Source organism: Gambusia affinis, linkage group LG06 (assembly GCF_019740435.1).
Source record: "Gambusia affinis linkage group LG06, SWU_Gaff_1.0, whole genome shotgun sequence".
Taxonomy (NCBI): domain Eukaryota; kingdom Metazoa; phylum Chordata; class Actinopteri; order Cyprinodontiformes; family Poeciliidae; genus Gambusia; species Gambusia affinis.
In genome coordinates, this window is record NC_057873.1 from 1,248,768 (window position 1) to 1,266,359 (window position 17,592).

The 17,592-nt window shown below is 45.0% G+C and overlaps 3 protein-coding genes across 11 annotated transcripts in view; 2 read left to right on the forward strand and 1 right to left on the reverse strand.

Moving 5' to 3' along the window:
- LOC122832604 (latent-transforming growth factor beta-binding protein 4-like) overlaps window positions 1–421 on the reverse strand; it is a 34,784-nt gene extending 34,363 nt beyond the window's left edge. For 2 of the 3 annotated variants that reach the window (XM_044119515.1, XM_044119516.1), the window contains exon 1: window positions 176–421. In XM_044119515.1, coding sequence (XP_043975450.1) covers window positions 176–372 — 197 coding nt within the window. In that variant the 5' untranslated portion in view covers window positions 373–421. The remainder of the gene's footprint in view (window positions 1–175) is intronic. The other variant, XM_044119514.1, reaches the window with a different exon arrangement.
- A 1,076-nt stretch (window positions 422–1,497) lies between these two features.
- Window positions 1,498–6,250, forward strand: LOC122832747 (integrin-linked kinase-associated serine/threonine phosphatase). Of its 5 annotated transcripts, none has more exons than XM_044119793.1 (10): window positions 1,498–1,795; window positions 2,726–2,836; window positions 2,953–3,070; window positions 3,165–3,271; window positions 3,339–3,432; window positions 3,510–3,597; window positions 3,673–3,803; window positions 4,454–4,573; window positions 5,852–5,933; window positions 6,023–6,250. In XM_044119793.1, the coding sequence occupies exons 1-10, from the start codon at window positions 1,753–1,755 to the stop codon at window positions 6,164–6,166; spliced, it is 1,038 nt and encodes a 345-aa protein (XP_043975728.1). In that variant the 5' UTR covers window positions 1,498–1,752; the 3' UTR covers window positions 6,167–6,250. The 5 variants fall into 5 exon arrangements, with proteins under 5 accessions (XP_043975728.1, XP_043975729.1, XP_043975730.1 ...); XM_044119794.1 differs by having other exon boundaries at window positions 1,499–1,795; window positions 6,026–6,250; XM_044119796.1 differs by having other exon boundaries at window positions 1,758–1,795; window positions 2,726–2,859.
- A 410-nt stretch (window positions 6,251–6,660) lies between these two features.
- Window positions 6,661–17,260, forward strand: zgc:162872 (BAR_ACAPs and ArfGap_ACAP domain-containing protein). Of its 3 annotated transcripts, none has more exons than XM_044119791.1 (22): window positions 6,661–6,835; window positions 6,956–7,043; window positions 8,455–8,512; window positions 8,665–8,784; window positions 8,931–8,984; window positions 9,056–9,114; window positions 9,267–9,450; window positions 9,525–9,569; window positions 9,651–9,746; window positions 9,818–9,892; window positions 10,721–10,824; window positions 11,538–11,589; window positions 13,508–13,608; window positions 13,954–14,244; window positions 14,319–14,388; window positions 14,547–14,641; window positions 14,714–14,790; window positions 15,331–15,470; window positions 15,552–15,661; window positions 15,792–15,902; window positions 16,423–16,484; window positions 16,783–17,260. In XM_044119791.1, exons 2-22 carry the CDS (start codon window positions 6,991–6,993, stop codon window positions 16,929–16,931), a joined length of 2,106 nt encoding a protein of 701 aa, XP_043975726.1. In that variant the 5' UTR covers window positions 6,661–6,835; window positions 6,956–6,990; the 3' UTR covers window positions 16,932–17,260. The 3 variants fall into 3 exon arrangements, with proteins under 3 accessions (XP_043975726.1, XP_043975725.1, XP_043975724.1); XM_044119790.1 differs by having other exon boundaries at window positions 6,974–7,043; XM_044119789.1 differs by having other exon boundaries at window positions 6,661–7,043.
- The last annotated feature ends 332 nt before the right edge of the window (window positions 17,261–17,592 follow it).

Consider the following 17,592-nt stretch of genomic DNA (forward strand, 5'->3'; position numbering starts at 1 on the left):
AAAAAAGATTAAAAGTGTTCAGAGAATTATTTGCGGTCAATCAGATGATGTCTTACATTTAAAGACATAAAGAAAAGTTAAAAATTAACTTTAACACTTCACCAGCACTAAGTTTTATTTTAGTGAGTTTCTGTGAATTCAAGTTCCGGACCGCGGTGTTGTTCCTGCTGCTCACCCGCTCAGAGCTGCTCTCCTCCGGGCTCCACCTGCCGGTTCGCCGGTGCTCTGGCTCCGGAACCCGGTCCGGACTCCCTCCGGGTCGGTCTGCAGCTGTTCGCCGGGTCGCACGCCTCCGTCCTCCGGCTGAGGAGGCTGCGACGCGGCGCTCCGGAGCATCCAGCCGGTCCACAGACACAGGAGCCCCAGCCGCATGATGAGAGCCCGCAGACTGCGCTTGGAGCGGAGCCCGGACTCATTCACCTCCCGGTGATGCGTTCAGGGTCACCGCTGCGATGGGAAAGTCTTCACAGACCGGGCACAGAACCAGGGCCGGAGGAAACTGAACCAGGGACCAGGGCCGGACTATGCCTTTTCGGGGTCCCCCATACCAACATGTCAGCACCAGATTCTTTATCATTTCTAGCTACTATCATAGCTAATACTGTTAGCATCATTTCTAATTAGCTTACATCATGCTGGTGTTATGGCAGATGATTTTTACTTTAAAGGAATGAAAACCTAGAAATAAATAATTTAGGTTTTGAAATGCAGATCAAAGAAAGTTTGCCACTTTATTTTAATTATTTGAAATTAGACACTAAATTTACAGAAAACAAGTTGACAAGTTTGATATCTTATATTTCCCCAGTGGCAGCAGGAAGAGATTAATGTGTCACTACTATAAAAATTATATAGAAAATGATTTCCATGTATAACAGCATTTAGTCTACAATATTCAATGTCATTTATTTTGAAAGATGCTAATATTATTTTATGGATTTTTATTCTGAAAGAAACTAATTAATTTGAATTACAAAATGTTTCTTTTACTAAAATTATGTACTTTATATTGTGAACATTTTTATGCTACGGTAAAATAGTATTACTTGCAGAGTAATAAAGGAAACAGTCATAAATGTGTGCACTTTTATTTTTGAAAAAAGTGCTGTACATATAGATGTTTTATTTTTAATTATTTGATTAAATGTTAGCTTTGAACATTTAAAAATTATTTTAAAATGTGTGTAAATATTAGTTTGTAAAGATTTTTCTTTTTTAATTTGTGAAAGAAATTATAGTAATTATAAAATACTAGCTTTTATTTTGTAAGAAACTCTAAGAAACATTTAATATTTTATTGTGAAACTTTAGACTACTTTTATTTTATTTTTCAAAGACATTTATAAAGTTCTAAATGTAAATGTAAGCTTTTATTCAGAAAAAAATCTAATTGGAATGTGTGTTCAGTATGAAAAAATCTATTACAGATTGGAAGCTTTTATTTTGAAATAAACTCAAGAAACTCAAGAACTCAACGAGCTTTTATTTTGAATGAAATGACCGGAACTTGTATTAGCTTCAGCTAGCTTTATGTTAACCGTTGAATTTGGTCCGCTGCCTGACTTTCTGCGGTAAAGCGGGACGAACCCGACGACCTGTTCACTATTGGACCGTCGGAACCGGTTTAAAGTATAAACGGGGTTTGGAGCCGACCTGTTTGTGGACCGGGTCAGAACACTCACACACACAGCGGAACCGAACTGAAGGTTAGTTAGCTTAGCCTGTTAGCTGTTGGGCTATTCCAGGAGAAGAATGGACCTGTTCGACGACCTGCCAGAACCGACACAGACGTCCGGTGAGTTCATAGCGACGGTAGCGGCAGCAGCTGAGATAAGGCACGGTTTGGTACCGGAATCAGTCCGGGTTCAGCAGCCAGAACCAGCTTCTCATTGATGCATCTGATAAAAGAAAACATCTGCAGTTTACACCTCTGGTTCTGCTGCAGAAATATAATCATTACTGTTGACATGAACTGATCTATAGCGCATCCGGAACCGAACTGAGTCCAAACCACAGCCAGTGATGGTTCTGCAAAACGGAAGTGGTAACATGACTTTAACTTAAAGAAATCTGATAAAACACTGAAAATAAATCAATTAGGGAGGCCGATATATCGATATCGGTCCGATAAGTAAAGCTGGATCAATATTAACAACAGATGTTTATTTCCATCGTGTTGCTGCTCGTGTTTCTGGAGGGAGTCGGTCTGTTTGTTTGGTCATGTGACCAACAGGGAGGTCTGTAAGCATTGTGGTCACATTATTTTAATAATGTTGAAATGTAGGACAATATGATTAATATCAGCCATAGCAGTAATATAAATATTGGATATCGATGTCAACTAAAGTGTTCGTATTGGTGAAACCCTAAAACCCACAAGGTGAATCATCTGGGCGTTTTCTTCTGTCCTTTGGAGCTAAAAAATTCAAACCTAAAAATGACTTGAAACTTAAAATATTTAGGAATAAAAAAAGATTTGAACCTGGTGGAAAATTGTAATAAAAATCTGAAATGAATTGAAAACCAATTTTGAAGCAAAAAAAAAAGTTTGAAACAGAAAAGAAATATCCAAATTTTTCTGTAAAGAGAATCTATTCAGCTGTATAGCAGCTAACGGTCACAGACCAAAATAAGCTAAGCTACATTCAGCCAGCTAATGCTATGCTAATGTTAGCATGGTGATGTGAATGACATTCTTGTCTTTAAATGTTTTCTTTGTCTCCAGTTGCTCCTCCAGCTCAGGATGAAGAGGACAGAAGATTCAAACGGAGGCGAGACGACGAAGAGGAAAAGGAGGAAGAGGAGGAGGACGAGATCAAGAAAGTTTGTAGAGAAGGTTTTCAGCTGTTCCACCACAATGTTTGTTTTCTTCCTTTGCTCTCATGAAGCTGAGTAGACGAGGCGAGGCAGCAGCCGACCCACTCCGTCCGTCCGTCTGTCTGTCCGCCGCAGGTCTGCCCCGGCTCAGAGGCTACGTGGCGGCGCGGCGTGGCGAGCGCGACGAGATGCAGGACGCCCACGTACTGATGCCCGACATGAGCAGCTGTCTGTCCTCGCTGCCAGGACACGTGTAAGACCGCCTCGACTTCCAGACTTCCTGTTTCCTGTCCTGCTCTGGTTCAGGAGGACAGAATCAGTCTCTGGGTGTTTCTGTGTCTCTGCAGCTCTCGTGTCTCGTATTTCGCCGTGTTTGATGGTCACGGCGGCGCTCGAGCGTCTCGATTCGCCGCTGAAAACCTTCACCTGAACCTGGCCAAGAAGTTCCCCTCAGGTGAGTCTCACTTCCTGTCCTGATGGGATCTTCTGACGGATGCTTTTTGATGGTGTCTTTGTTCCAGGAGACGCTGAGAATCTGGACAAGCTGCTGAAGAAGTGTCTCCTGGACACGTTCCGGCAGACAGACGAGGACTTCCTGAAGAAAGCCTCCAGCCAGTAAGACGTCAAAACGCTTGGAGCTGGAGGAGCTCAAGGGGACGCTTGTTGAGACGCCATCTTGTTTCTGTGAGCAGGAAGCCGGCTTGGAAGGACGGCTCCACGGCCACCTGCGTCCTGGTGGTGGACGACACGGTGTACTCCGCCAACCTGGGGGACAGCAGGGTGAGCCGGGCTCGGCGCAGCGCCCCGCGGTCCTGCAGGGGGCCCCGCTGAGCAGCAGCTGCTGTGTGTCTGCAGGCGGTGCTGTGTCGAACGGAGGTGGCGGCAGACGGCCAGAGGAAGTCGGTCACTCTGGCGCTCAGCAAGGAACACAACCCGACCATCTACGAGGAGCGCATGAGGATCCAGAGGGCCGGAGGCACCGTCAGGTCAGCCGGCACCCAGCAAAGGATTGTGGGAGGTTTACCTGAAGCATAGAGGTGATGGCAGCCATGGGAACAATTTTTACAGCGTTGAAAAGGAAATATTAATATCATTTATTATCTATAACAATAATACTAATATTGAATATCAATATCAGCTCACACCTTTGTATTGGAGGATTATTAAAACCAATAAACTCGCAGCATTCGGCCATTTTCTCCAACCCCGTCGGCCCAAAGTCCCTACAGAACTGAGTTCTATGGAGCTACATTAGGGCCGAATGGTTTGTCAAAAATAATATAATTTGAAACTAAGAAAACATTTTGAAATAACAGACATGGATTTGAAACTGGAAAATATTGTAATACAAAAATTATTTGAAACTGGAAAAAAATGGAATAAGAAATTATTTTAAACTGATAAACAGAAAAAATGCAAACAAAATCAAAAATAAATTGAATCATAAGAAATCAAAACTAAAGAAATGTAAAGAAGAAATCAATTAAAACTGAAAAAATAATGTAGAAAAATAATTTGAAACTGATAAAAATTATATTGAAAAAATCAAACTGAGAAAGTGAAATAAAATCTGAATCTGAAGAAGAATCTGTTCCAGAGACCCGTCCAGCGTAAAGCTGTCTGTCCGTCCCCACAGGGACGGCCGCGTCCTGGGCGTCCTGGAAGTGTCCCGGTCCATCGGAGACGGTCAGTACAAACGCTGCGGCGTGATTTCTACGCCCGACGTGAGGAGGTGCCAGCTCACAGCCAATGACAGGCAAGAACGCCGCCGCACACGCTCCCTGCTCCACAACACCGACCGGCTGGTAGAGTAAACTCAGGACCATCCACTGAATCATAACGGTCTGAACTCCTTCCTTCTCACTCTGCCTCCGTTTTTCAACTCCGTTAGGGTCAAAGGTCAGGGATTATTTGAGATGCTAATCAGCTGCTTCCAGTTGTTGCCATGGTTACTGAAACACAGAATTCTTTTCAGCTGCTCAGCATCAATAACCAGAAAGAATAGTTGTCCAAACTGGCAAATATTCAGCCGGGAAATGATGAACAAAAGTTAAAAAGAAGAAATCAGAGTAGAGCAGCTCCAACATGCTGCCACCAGGAGGCGTTATTCTGGATTACTCTGGATTATATTCTAGTTCTCTAGACAGGGTAAAGGAAAAACACGACAAAATCAGGTGTGAAAACTGTTTAAAGATAACCAGTCTAAAACCAGGCAGTGTTTAAACTGGTTTATGTTTAAACAGATTATGTGATTAACCCGTTTAATCCCATCTGCAACAATTGTTGCCAGACATTTTCTCTAACTTCTAGAAGCTCTAAAAGGATAATTTTGACTTTTAGCAGCTGATTGAAGTTTTAAAATAAAACAATAGTGTGTCTACTCTAAGCAATATCAATGTCATGTTTCTGGTGTGAAAGGTCACATGACCAGAGCTCTTTACTTCCTGCCTGTGACCCTGGAGGTCAATGTCTGTCACAAACCTGTCAGTAAAATACTTTAAGAAACAAATATTTTGAACATATGTTCTTTCAGGTGTCTTCTACTGATGTATAAAGAAAATTGTATCCCTTCATCCATATTTTGACCATAAGAGGAGTGAATGAGACAGACAGCACTGTGCTCTGTGCTGTTTGTTTTTAAACCCTGCTGTTCCCACACAGCTGAAAACGATCAGATATTTTAGATCTTCCAGACCTGAAGGAACCTCAAAATGATGTCTTCTACATCCCACAGTTGAAACCCTCCCCTATGTTACCTCCCAAAAGGTGATCCTTTATACATAGTGTGGCCTATGCACTGAATGACGACTGCAGGATGAGCCACGCCTGAATCTACTGTAGGACAGGGCCACAGTGTAGTTCTTGGTCTGGTGGAACTGGGAGAATTTCCTCCCAGATTTGTTCACACTAACATTTTCACATGACTGTGATGAAATGACCAAATCTGTATAAATATGAACAGATTATGTGATTCATCTGTATAAATATGAACAGATTAATCTCCTCCAACATTAATAAACGTGTTTTTCTGCAGGTTCATCCTTCTGGCCTGTGACGGTTTGTTCAAAGTGTTTTCAGCCGACGAAGCCGTCAAGTTTGTTCTCGGCGTCCTCCAGGTGTGATGTCCATGTCGAAGCTGTAAATCCGCCTGGATATGGCTCGGGTCTGACAGGAAGTGAGGTCACAGAGCTCCTGTGTCTTCCAGCAGGAGGCGAGCGTGGAGCAGAAGGACGAGATGACGGAGGAGGAGCTGCGCTTTGAGACGGCGTGTCAGCAGCTGGCCAGTGAGGCGGTGAGGCGAGGCTGCGCCGACAACGTCACCATCATCCTGGTTTCTGTCTGCCACTGAGCGCGCTCAGAACCATCATCAGCAGCAGCAGCATCCTGCTGTTTCCTTTCCGCATGTCTCGTTTAAATAAAATCTTTTTTTTTATCTTGTGTCCTTTAGATTTTCTGTGATGGGCTGAGATGATGCGTTCAGGAAAAACACACATTTATAAAGCAGCGCTTATAAATGTGTGTATATATAATTTATATATTCTGGAGCTTTGAAGATGAAAAATGAAAATGATTCTGATATTGAAAGGGTTTAGGTTAGTTGTGATACTGCATTATGAAAATTTGAATAAAATAAAATATGGAAGGAAAATTAGATCCAAAATTATAAATTCAAAGACTTTTAAGGCTTCTCTAATCATTAAATCCTTCGTGATTTTATTTTTCCAAAATTAAAATTTCAATGAATCAGGCAAGATGATGAAAATATTAAACATGTTAAATGTTTTGAATGTTTATTTTCTTCGTTTTATTGGCGCTCAGTGGCTGCAGTCCCACTCCCAGCCGCTGGGTGTCGCTTTATCCTGTTGAACCGACGCCAACCAAACCGGGTTATTATCTGACAGTTAAACGGAGACATCTGTCAGGGGAATAAAACAACTGAAACAAGACATACCTTTAGTTTTATCCGAACCGAGCCGGTATGCGTATCGGACCGGGCTCTCCCGAAGGCTCCGTGCAGGTTTGTGTCCACAGGGTGTCATTTTAAAGACACGTATCACCGGAAATTAGCGGATTCTGCAGCGGAGCTAACAGGCTAACTGCTAACTAACGGTTAGGATGTTGAATAAACTTTATTAAGAGTCGGTGACGTTCCCAGGGATCCCGTGTGACGTCATGGAATCCCTTTTAGACTTTGAGGAATGCATCAAAGACTCACCTGAGTTCAGGTAAGTTCTGTTTTTATTCAGAGTTTATGAATAAATAAGAGATGAATTCAACTGTTAATGATTATACCGACTATCAGCTGAAAAAAACCTCCAGGAAAGTGATTGCAGGTTACCCTGATGATTAGTGATGACCAAATGAAGCCTCATGAAGCAATGAAGCTTCCCGGCCCATTGATTTGCCCAAAGGTTCATAACTCGATCCTTCAATCATTTCTCATTAGTGACACCTGCTGTTGAAACAGGCCTTGTCACTCAGACAGACATATTTAAAAACAATTAGTAAATACAATATTGTCACAAAGTTTTTGTCAAACTCACGTTTAGTAACAGGAGAGTCAATTAAATCCTATTTAATCTTTTTTAGTTATCCTGATATATGTTGACTGTTAGTGGCTGTTTTCTTCTGTCATTGACTGATTTAACAATAAAGACATTTGTTTTAATGTATTCGGAGTGCATCTTGTTGGGGCAGACAGTTTTCTTTGAGTTTTGATTTGCCTCCTGAAAAACTAAAATTCTTCATAAATTCTCTTTTTCTTGGATTTCTATTGGCTCTCTGATCTGATCCCTCATATTTTTACTCATCAGCCAGGATTTTACTTTCCCAACAGCTTAAGTCTGTTTCTGCTGTTAGAGACTGATATATTTTTGCAGAACAAAGAAATAGTGGAAATTTCAAGAAGGTGAAAATTTTGGAGGTGAAGGTTTAATTATTGTTATTTAAGAATCTTATGAATCATCATCTCAAGTTTTTCCTGATTTTTTTTCTTCTTGACTTAGACAGACTTTATTATCATTTTGTATGCACAGGGTGAATACATAACGAAATTTCGTTGCATACGGCTCAGGACAATGTTTTGAGGTTTCAATGAGGTTACTCAGAATAAATAAAATACACAATAAAATATAAATATAAATATTAAATATAAAGTGCATATAGTGCTGGCTCCATTTCAATAAAGTTTATTTGTGTAGCACATTTCAGCAGCAATGCAGTGTCAAAATGTTTTACTTAATAAAAACACATAAATATAAAGTCATGAAATATACCATAATCAACCATTGAGAAAACTGGTAACAAACATTACACTTTGATGAGTGCCATCATCAAAATCATTAATACACATGAACTATAAAAGGTTCCTTTTATTTCGGCCACTTATGAAGACAAATACTCCTCTGATGCGATCAAGCAGCGGCTCATCACGCTTTTATTTTGAAAACCGACACGCAAAATGAAGCAGTCATGTGACCCCTGCAATGCGAGGCCTCGTTTGTCACGTGGTTTTCAGCAAGACGACACAAACCTGGAAGCGGGGCTTCATCAGACACGCCCCCTTACTACTCGGTACATGAAGCCTGGGTTCAGATGGCCCATCACCACTGATGATGGTGTGATTTATTTCTTCAGAATCACTCTGGATCAGTTTGAGGCAGATGTTTCCCTACTGGAGACTCATCTGGATAAGGTAAACTTTGGTTTTAATCTGGTTTTTCCTCATTCTGATCATCTGACCTGCTGTCAGCGCATTTAAAACACGCTTCATTAACTTTTCCAACATTAAACCTTCACCTGCTGCTGGATGGACAGTCTCTCTGCTCACTCTCTCTGACCAATCAGGTGATGAAGCTGTGCGGGAAGATGGTGGAGGCGGGACAAGCGTACAACGCAGCTAATCAGCTGTTCCTGAGCGGCTTGGCTGAGCTCCTGTCGTATCAGAAGAAGGAGTCGGTGATGATGGTGAGACGTTGCGGCGCCATCGCCGCTGGTCTGATTAGTTGGGACGGTTTCCTGTGTGTGACTTCCTGTTTCCTGTGTGTGACTTCCTGTTTCCTGTGTGTGACTTCCTGTTTCCTGTGTGTTACTTCCTGTTTCCTGCTCCACAGAGTTGCCTGAACCAGTTCCAGCAGGGTCTGCAGGAGATTCTGAGCTTCCACACCGTGAGTCCTCCTGTTGTCTTCTTCTCTGGCAGCTGGAACTGTCCAGCTGACCTCTGACCTCTGCTCCTCAGATGCTGCTGGACCAGATGCAGAGAGCCATCATCCAGCAGCTCTCCAGCCTCTGCTCACAGTGAGTCGCTCCTCATCCACTAGGATCCTGATCCAGTCTTGATCTGGTCCTGATCTTATGACATCCTGATCCGGTTCCAAGCCGATCCTGACTCGGCCATCATTGGATCCTGATCCAGGTCCTGATCCGGTCCTGCTCTTTGTTCCTCCCAGGTTCCGGCCACAGCTAGCCGACACCAGGAAGGAGTTTGTTCGGATCGGAGAGGATCTGGAGACGGCGGCGGCGAAGAACGCCCAGGTGTCGCGCCACAAGGCGGCCGATGCGGAGCGGGCGAGCCACCTGCTGCTCGCCACCCGGAAGTGCTACCAACACTTCGCCCTGGATTACTGCCTACAGGTGCGACCCGGACCGGAGGGGGGAACCGAGCTGACATTTAGGTTCTCTGAACTTTGGTTCTGATTCTCTTCCAGCTCAACACCTTTAAAACCCAACAGAACATCGACGTCCTGAACTCTGTGAGTCATTTCTGCAGCGTTTTGGATAAAAAACTTTGTTTTGTTGTTTTTGTGAGCTGCGTTAACCACCTGGTTTCTCAGGTGTTCTCCTTCGTCCACGCCCAGTTCACCTTCTTTCACCAAGGCTTCGACCTGCTCAGAGACCTGGAGCCCAGCATGAAGACCATGGGAGCTCAGGTTCTGACCTTTGACCTCTGACCTCTCTGGCGACCTCTGTTGGATGATCTGACCTGATATTTGTTCCTCAGCTGTCTCAGCTCTCTGTCGCCTGCGCTGCCAAGAGGAAGGAGCTGGAGAACCGACACCTGCTGGTGCAGCAGCGGGTAAGAGCCGCCTGGGTCCGGTCCGGTCCGGTCCGGTCCAGTTTGGCATCACACACAGCTACAGATCCCAACATTTCACTGAATCCTGATGATTAAACTGAGGCAGGAAATCTGAACCGAAATGACTCCCACCACCAGGGGGCAGTATTTCTTCCTTCTGCTGCCTCAGTGTGGCGAGTAACAAAATTTTAGACACTTGGATTCTTTCCTCCTCGTTTTCTTCAGGTGTCGTGTTTCCATCAACTTCTTTTTTTAATTTGCATCAGAAAAGGTTCATGGAAAGGCAAAATTCAAAATAACTTCCTCAGTTTCCTCAAAGAGGAAACACGTTTTCTGACGTAGCGAATGTTTCCATCCTGGTGGGTCTGCGCCTTACCAGAGGCACCAACTCTCAGAAACCTCCAGCTCTTAGCGCTCCATGCTAGTTAGCATCCACAACTTCCTGTTAGCATTTTTTACGTCCTGTTAGCAACTGCTGCTTTCTGTTTGTTGTAGCCATGTGTCGCATCAACATCTGATGACATCACACTCTGATTGGCCAAATACATGGAAACCCGACTAATTCATAGTTTCTTTTTTGTTTTGTTTTTTATGTTTTTGTGAGATTTTAACCTTAAAATTTGCATGAAAGTCAGATGGAGATGTAGTCAGTATGTTTCCATCTTTGGTTTAAAGAGGAAAATATGTTGCAAATATTTCTACATCAGCACCACAAAATGAGATCTCTGTATCCGGCGCGGCGTTCCCACTGTGTTCTCCGTGTTTTTGGTCGTTCACGTTTAAGATGTGAATGGTCAGCAGGAAGTGACGCTGTCGATGTTTCCTCAGGACGCTTCGGGCGAGCCGATGGTCAGCTCGTGTCCCGACAGCGGCGACATCATCCAGGGTTACTTGTTCAAACGGTCCAGGAGGAAATCCAAGACCTGGAAGAGGTACGGAGACGGGGGCTGCTGTTTGGAAAGTCCAAATTAACACCAAAAATTTCATCAATCAATCAATCGATCAAACTTTATTTGTATAGCACATTTCAGCAGCAAGGCATTTCAAAGTGCTTTACATCAAATCAAACACAAAAATACAATGCAACATAGAATCAACAATAAAAACACAACATAGTCAAATTCCGTCAATAAATTTGCAATTGATTCATAAGAGGAAACACTGGGATTCACCTTTCACAGTCATGTTTTCAACATGTTATTTAGTTTAAAACTCTAAAGATTTAGTTGGCAAACTAAGTATTTAGTATGAAGCTAAATATTTGTTTAGGAAGCTAAATGATTATCATCAAACTAAATATCAAAATTAGTTAGTTAGTTTGAAGGTAGATATTTAGGTTGGAGAAGCTAAATATTTAGCTAATTATTTGGTGTCAAAGCCTAAATGCGTAGTTATCAAGCTAAACAAAAATTTTAAATATTTAATTTCTAATGCTAGCTATTTTGATGAAAGTTGACTATTTAGTTAGTATGCTAAAAGATTATCTTCAAACTAAATATTGTAGTTAATTATTTATCTAAATATGTATTTATGTAAAATTTTCATTTAGTTTTTAGTTTGCTAGCTAAACTAACTAAACATTTAGTTTGAAGGTAAATTTGTGCAGAAGTTGCTGAGGCCCTCTGGGATGTTTCCTCTGCTTCAGGTGCTGGTTCTCCATCAGAGACAATCAGCTGATCTACAGGAAGTCCCACAAGGTAAGATCCTCCGCTGCTCCCAGGAATCGCTCACCTCCTGCAGATCATCGGCTGATTCCTTTCTAAAGTCGTTCTCAGTTTCGTTTCCTGTAGATTTACATTATTTATGATTCAGAAACTTTGACCGAATGAAACTGATCAAACTGAAAATCTGATCTCCTCATGAATCCTGGAAAATGTTCTGATCCGTAAATTGCTGCTGCTGATTCACTCACCTCTAGAAATCCAGAATCCGCTTGTTTCAAATCCAGAGTCCAGAGTTTAGATCCTTCGATCATAAATGTTCAGCTGAATCAGGACATTCTGTGAAATCGTTCAGCCAATCCGGCGGCTCTCTGTCGGTCATGTGACCCGCTCCTGTTCCTGGAAGACGGCGCGTTAAGGCAGCGAGCGGCGGCTCCGTGGTGAGTCTGTTCCCTGACACATTCAGGTTTGGGTTCTGATGGGATCCGAGTTCTGGAGTTTCATTCAGAACCGGAGGCGGTTCTACATCCAGAGTCAGAGCAGCTGCAGTTCTTACAGCTGGAAACCTGAGAAAACTTCAGAGACGCATTAAGACAGTTGCAAAGTCAGCCTTTAATCTCCACTCAGCTGTGCAAAACGCCTGGGTGGACGAAGCCCCGCCTTCAAGGCGCAGCTCCTCCCACACTTGGCCAGCAGCAGTTAGCAAACAGCCGGTGAAACTGCTGAACTCCTCATAGGAGCTGCTGCTCAGAGCAACGCTGGTAAAAACGATAAAGGGTTAATAGAGGAGCCATGTTGGGACGACTTCCTGGAGGCGGAGCTTCAGAAAGAGCAGGAGCTTCTTAAAGAGACAGAGGCCCAAGGCATTAAATCAGGAAGTAAAATATTATATATATATAGTGTTTTAATAAGAACTGAAGGTAACATAGTTACTAGGTTTTTGCTATAAAATGTCTCTAAGTGGTTGGAAAACACGTAGTACTGCCCCTTTAAATCAAGACTAGAAATCCACCCAGTTAGAATTGACTTTGATTTATAATATATGGATTATTGATCAACATATTTGTTGTGTATTTGCTTGATGAATTGATGACATTTGACAGAATTAAATGTTTGATGAGTTTTGATGATGTAAAACGTTTTGAACTTCCTTGTTTCTGAAATGTTTTACACTTTTAAAAGGATCCAGGACTAGTAGAACATGTTGGCCTTAATATGTTGCATTTTTCCTATTACTTGAAAAATTGTTGTTTGTGATACGCCAAAACTCATAATTACTTCAGAAATGTACATCTTTTGCTATATTTGTCTCCCATGGAGGTCGCCATTTTCTCACCGATGGGTTGATGACGTCATCAGGTCCAATCTGTACTGAAGTCTAGAGTAAACACAGGAAGGCTAACTTTACCCCAGTAGTGGTTTATCATATTGGGTTTTACTGGTGTAACTTTAGGTAATGCCACACTGTGTCACTATCAGCTTTGAGCCTTTTATACCAGCAGAACCAACGAAGGCTCTAACAGGTGATCGTTAAAAATAAATGCCGGGCAGAGCTGGACGCTCTTTGAGATGCTAACAGGACCTATGCTGTCCGGGTACTGACGTCACCGATCCGACGGATCGGTGACGGTCAGGGGTCAGATTTAGGACTAAGGTGTAGGTCCGGGTCGGTGTTAGCACCCTACCAGACTCCACACAGAAGAGCTAATGCCGAACCGGACACACCGCTACAGACGCTGGGAGAATCAAAGACAAGCTGCTCTAACGGGGCTATTATTACCGGAAGGCTAACGGGGCTATTTCTACTGGTACTGAATGTGAAACCACTACCAACACCGAACGAAGTTCAGACCCTAAAAACTGCTGTTGTCTAACTGGATGTAACCATGACAACAGAAAGCCTGTTTCAGAGTCATAGCGACTGTTGTTGATGATGTCACATGTGTCCCCTCAGGATGATGCTGCCGTCTTGTTTGAGGACCTTCGGCTGTGCGCCGTGAAGCCGGCGGAGCATCTGGATCGCCGCTTCTGCTTCGAGCTGCTGTCCGTCCAGAAGTAAGACTCCGCCTGGCTGCTGCAGCATGGTGCAGTAGGCGCTGCTCATGCACTGTGTGTGCGTGTGTGTGTGTGTGTGCGTGTGTGTGTGTGTGCGTGTGTGTGTGCGTGTGTGCGTGTGTTTCTAATACCTTGTGGGAACCATTTCCCTGACATATAATACGTTGTGGGGACCAACTTCCAGGCTTCGGTCCCCACAAGGGGAAACTGTGTTTTTGGGTCAGGGGTCAGATTTAGGACTAAGGTGTGAATTGAGTTTTGGTTGGTTAGGGTGTAGAAATGAATGGAAGTCAATGGAAAGTCCCCACAAAGATAGCTGCGCAAACGTGTGTGTGTGTGTGTCAGGTGCTGCGCCCTGCAGGCTGACTCGGAGCCGCTGCAGCAGGCGTGGCTCGCCGCGCTGCAGGGCAGCATCGACCTGGCGTACCGGGAGCGTGGCGACGCCTGCCTCATCCCACCGGGCACCGGAGACTCCGCCCCCCTGCCGGCCACGCCCCCCCAGAGGCCGGCGGCTCTGGCCGTGGCCCTCGGGGGCCCCGGGAACCAGCGGTGCTGCGACTGCGGTGAGCCGGAGCCGCGCTGGGCTGCCGTCAACCTGGGAGCCACCGTGTGCATCGAGTGCTCTGGGATCCACCGGTGAGCCGGAGAGCTGGGTTCTGATGGAGCCGGGCTTTTTGGCGGTTCTGAGTTTCTGTGTCTCTCTGTCCCAGGAGCCTGGGCGTCCACCTGTCCAAGGTGCGGTCCTTGACCCTGGACTCCTGGGAGGCGGAGCAGCTGAAGGTACGGAAAGCTGCCAATGGCAATAATGCTCAGAGAGAATCAACAGTGAATTTTGCTGGACGTTAAACTTGGCGATGAGCGACGTGTTGAAACCGTTTTCGTTGGAGCCGCCAGAAACAGAAACATGAACAAACCTCCAGGAACTTCCTGTTTTCCAGCTGCTGTGCATTCTGGGAAACGACGTGGTGAACGCCATCTACGAGGCCAGGTGTTCTGAGGAAGGCCGGGTCAAGCCCCGACCCGACAGCCCCAGGTGAGCCGGTTCTGCTGCCGGGTCGGTGCCGTTTCCGCCGGTTCTGATCCGAGCCGCTGCTCTGTGCCGCAGGTCAGAGCGGGAGGCGTGGATCCGGGACAAATACGTGGAGAAGAGGTTCGTCCAGCGCCGCCCTGCAGGCGGAGCCGGTATGACCCACTGTCCCTGAAAAACGATCCGATGTTAACGTCTGTGGTTGTGGTCCGATTTATCAGCATCGATTTCCTGAGTTTTGGTGAGGGGCAGATATTTACATGCAGCTGATGGTATCTTCCTCAGCGAAGATCTAAAGATGAGCGGCTGTTGGACCGACAGCCCGGCCCACCGGCCCACCGGGTCACAACATTTCAGATAAAACCTCAGAATCAGAAGGTCAAACGTTTTGCATTGAGTGTTGGTGACACTGTGTCCGACCAGTGAGGACGGATCTATTCAGTCTAACTCTATGCTTTGTGCTCTGAGTCTTGGCAGGCTGCCAGAGTTCAAATCCTTTAGCAAAATAAAATGTTTATTTCAGCCGCAGTGGAGTTGTCAAATGAATGTGTAACTCAATATATTTCTGTCTGTCTGAAAACAATCAAAATGTTTGTTTTCCGGTTTCGGACGATATTTAATCTCAGATAACGGAAGTGAAAACATCAGCGCATCGCTAACGTTTCCCTGTGATTCTGCTGCATCGCCTCAAAAAGGGGCGGGGCTCCGACTCTACCAGGCCTCTGTGGCGGGAGACCTCGTTTCCATGGCGACGGCTCTGGCGGAAGGGGCAGAGGTCAACGGCGGCGTCGCAGAGGAGGAGGGGCGAACGGCGCTGATCGGAGCAGCGGTCGGAGTGAGCGACTTTCCGACTTTTTCCGTCGATCCGATCCAAACTTTCTGACTGTGACGCTGCGATTCCATCTGCCACCTGCAGGGGTCACTGCTGGCCTGCGAGTTCCTGCTGCAGAACGGAGCCAACGTCAACCGCCGAGACCTGAGGGGGCGTGGCGCCCTGCACGCTGCTGCCACCGCTGGACACACGGGGTAACTGCACTGACACACACTGATACACACACTGATACACACACTGATACACACACTGATACACACACTGATACACACACTGATACACACACTTCACAGCCAACACGCCTCGCTCTGATTGGTCACACAGTCAGGTGTGTCTGCTGCTGAAGAGAGGAGCCAATCAGTACGCTGTGGACGAGAAGGGGCAGGACCCGCTGGCTATCGCCATGGAAACCGCTAATGCTGACATCGTCACTCTGTGAGTCTCACTTTCATCTTCATCACATTTTATCTTAGGTTCTGGACCTCAGCTGGTTCTGGTTTGTGACCCAGTCGGTCGGTTCTGCTCTGTGATGCCGGCCGCTGCCAGACATGGAGGAACTTCTGAACGAACGAATGAAGGGGAAGCTGGTAGTCATTTCTGTTTCATCCAGCAGGGGGCAGCACGTCACCCTTCATACCATCAGAACCACTTTATTCTGACCGGTGGCCTCCTGTCTGTACGCCGCCAATAAAATGGTTAAAAATATTTAATATATGACCTAATTTTCCACCAATATTTGCCGTGAAAATAGCTAATAAAGCCTCCAAGTAGTTGTGAAGGGTTTTTGCGCTTACGTCACTATGACGTCACCGCGACTAGTCGACATCGACTCGACTATTATCATGATGTAGTCGACCTTAAAAAATATGTAGTCGTTCAACCCCTAATACACACACTTAGACTGGGGTCGGTTCTGATGGTCGGTTCTGATTGGTCTGAGCTGGATCTGTTTCAGGCTGCGAATGGCCCGGATGAACGAGGAGATGAGAGACTCAGAGGGAGTCTTCAGCACCACAGGTCAGTCGCCTCGTTAAGGAGAAGCTCATTAACTCATTTCCTCCCTAATTGGTATTGTTAACTAATTGTGTCATTAAACAATCACCTCGTTAAGTAATTGTTTTGTCTCATAATTGCCTCATCAACTTAGCAACTTAACTCATTACCTGTTGCACTCAGTGCTGCGTTAACTTAACATCAGCTTACCTCGTTAAGATATTGCTTCATTAAGATCCTCATTATTTAATTTCCTGGTTAACTACTCATAACCTCGTTAGCTCATAACCTCGTTAAGCAGCGTTCCTGGTGTGTCTCCTAGGTGACGACGAGACGTTCCAGGACATCTTCAGGGATTTCAGTGACATGGCGTCCAACGACCCGGAGAGGCTCAGCAGGAGGCAGTTCGGCCGAGGAGGCGAGGAAGAGGAGGAGGATGAAGGAGGGGGGCATAAGAGCAGCCACTGCTGACCCTCCAGGTTACCATGGCAACGTTTTTAGAGACTTGGGACCAAACCAGCTAGGATGCAGATTATCAGAGTTCAGCTGTCGGTTCTGACCCGGAGCGACCTGGTTCTGTTTGTTTAGGAGACGGGCTTTTATCACTGTGAACGGTTCAGACCATTTCACCAGAACCGGAACCGGACTGGAGGATTCACGGTTGGGTCCAAGAGGTTCTGGTTCTGGAAGGAGGTCAACACTAACCCGATTGTTCATCTTGTTGTTAATCATGAGAATCCAGAATGTCAGAAACATTTCCTGGTGAATAAAGTCAGAACCGGTTCTGAACAGGTCCAGAAGCTGTTTGTGTTCTTCTGTTTCCTTCCCGCCTCGGATCAGAACCGTTTCGCTTTCATAACAAAGCTGCAGAATACACAGGAGGTCTCACTCCGACACTTTTACAGACATTGAACTCATCATCAACCAGTTTAACAATTTAGAATTTATCCAAGAAAAACTAGCTTGTGTGCTAATGCTATGTGCTAATGCTATGTGCTAATGCTATGTGCTAATGCTTTCAAAATTAGCTCCTCTCTCTTTGGTTCTTCCTGTCCAGGATGTGTTACACGTTGAACTGTGTTTTCTTAGGATTTAGTTTTAGTGATAAATTCTTCAGTTCTGGGAATATTAA

Bases quoted from the DNA above. Each gene is read 5' to 3' on its own strand.
- LOC122832747 (XM_044119793.1), top strand. From the start codon at position 1,753: ATGGACCTGTTCGACGACCTGCCAGAACCGACACAGACGTCCG. The intron at 3,071-3,164 runs GTAAGACCGCCT...GTGTCTCTGCAG, and splicing joins TCCTCGCTGCCAGGACACGT to CTCTCGTGTCTCGTATTTCG. The intron at 3,598-3,672 runs GTGAGCCGGGCT...GTGTGTCTGCAG, and splicing joins CCAACCTGGGGGACAGCAGG to GCGGTGCTGTGTCGAACGGA.
- zgc:162872 (XM_044119789.1), top strand. From the start codon at position 6,991: ATGGAATCCCTTTTAGACTTTGAGGAATGCATCAAAGACTCACCTGAG. The intron at 8,985-9,055 runs GTGAGTCCTCCT...TCTGCTCCTCAG, and splicing joins AGATTCTGAGCTTCCACACC to ATGCTGCTGGACCAGATGCA. The intron at 14,791-15,330 runs GTATGACCCACT...CGCCTCAAAAAG, and splicing joins CCGCCCTGCAGGCGGAGCCG to GGGCGGGGCTCCGACTCTAC.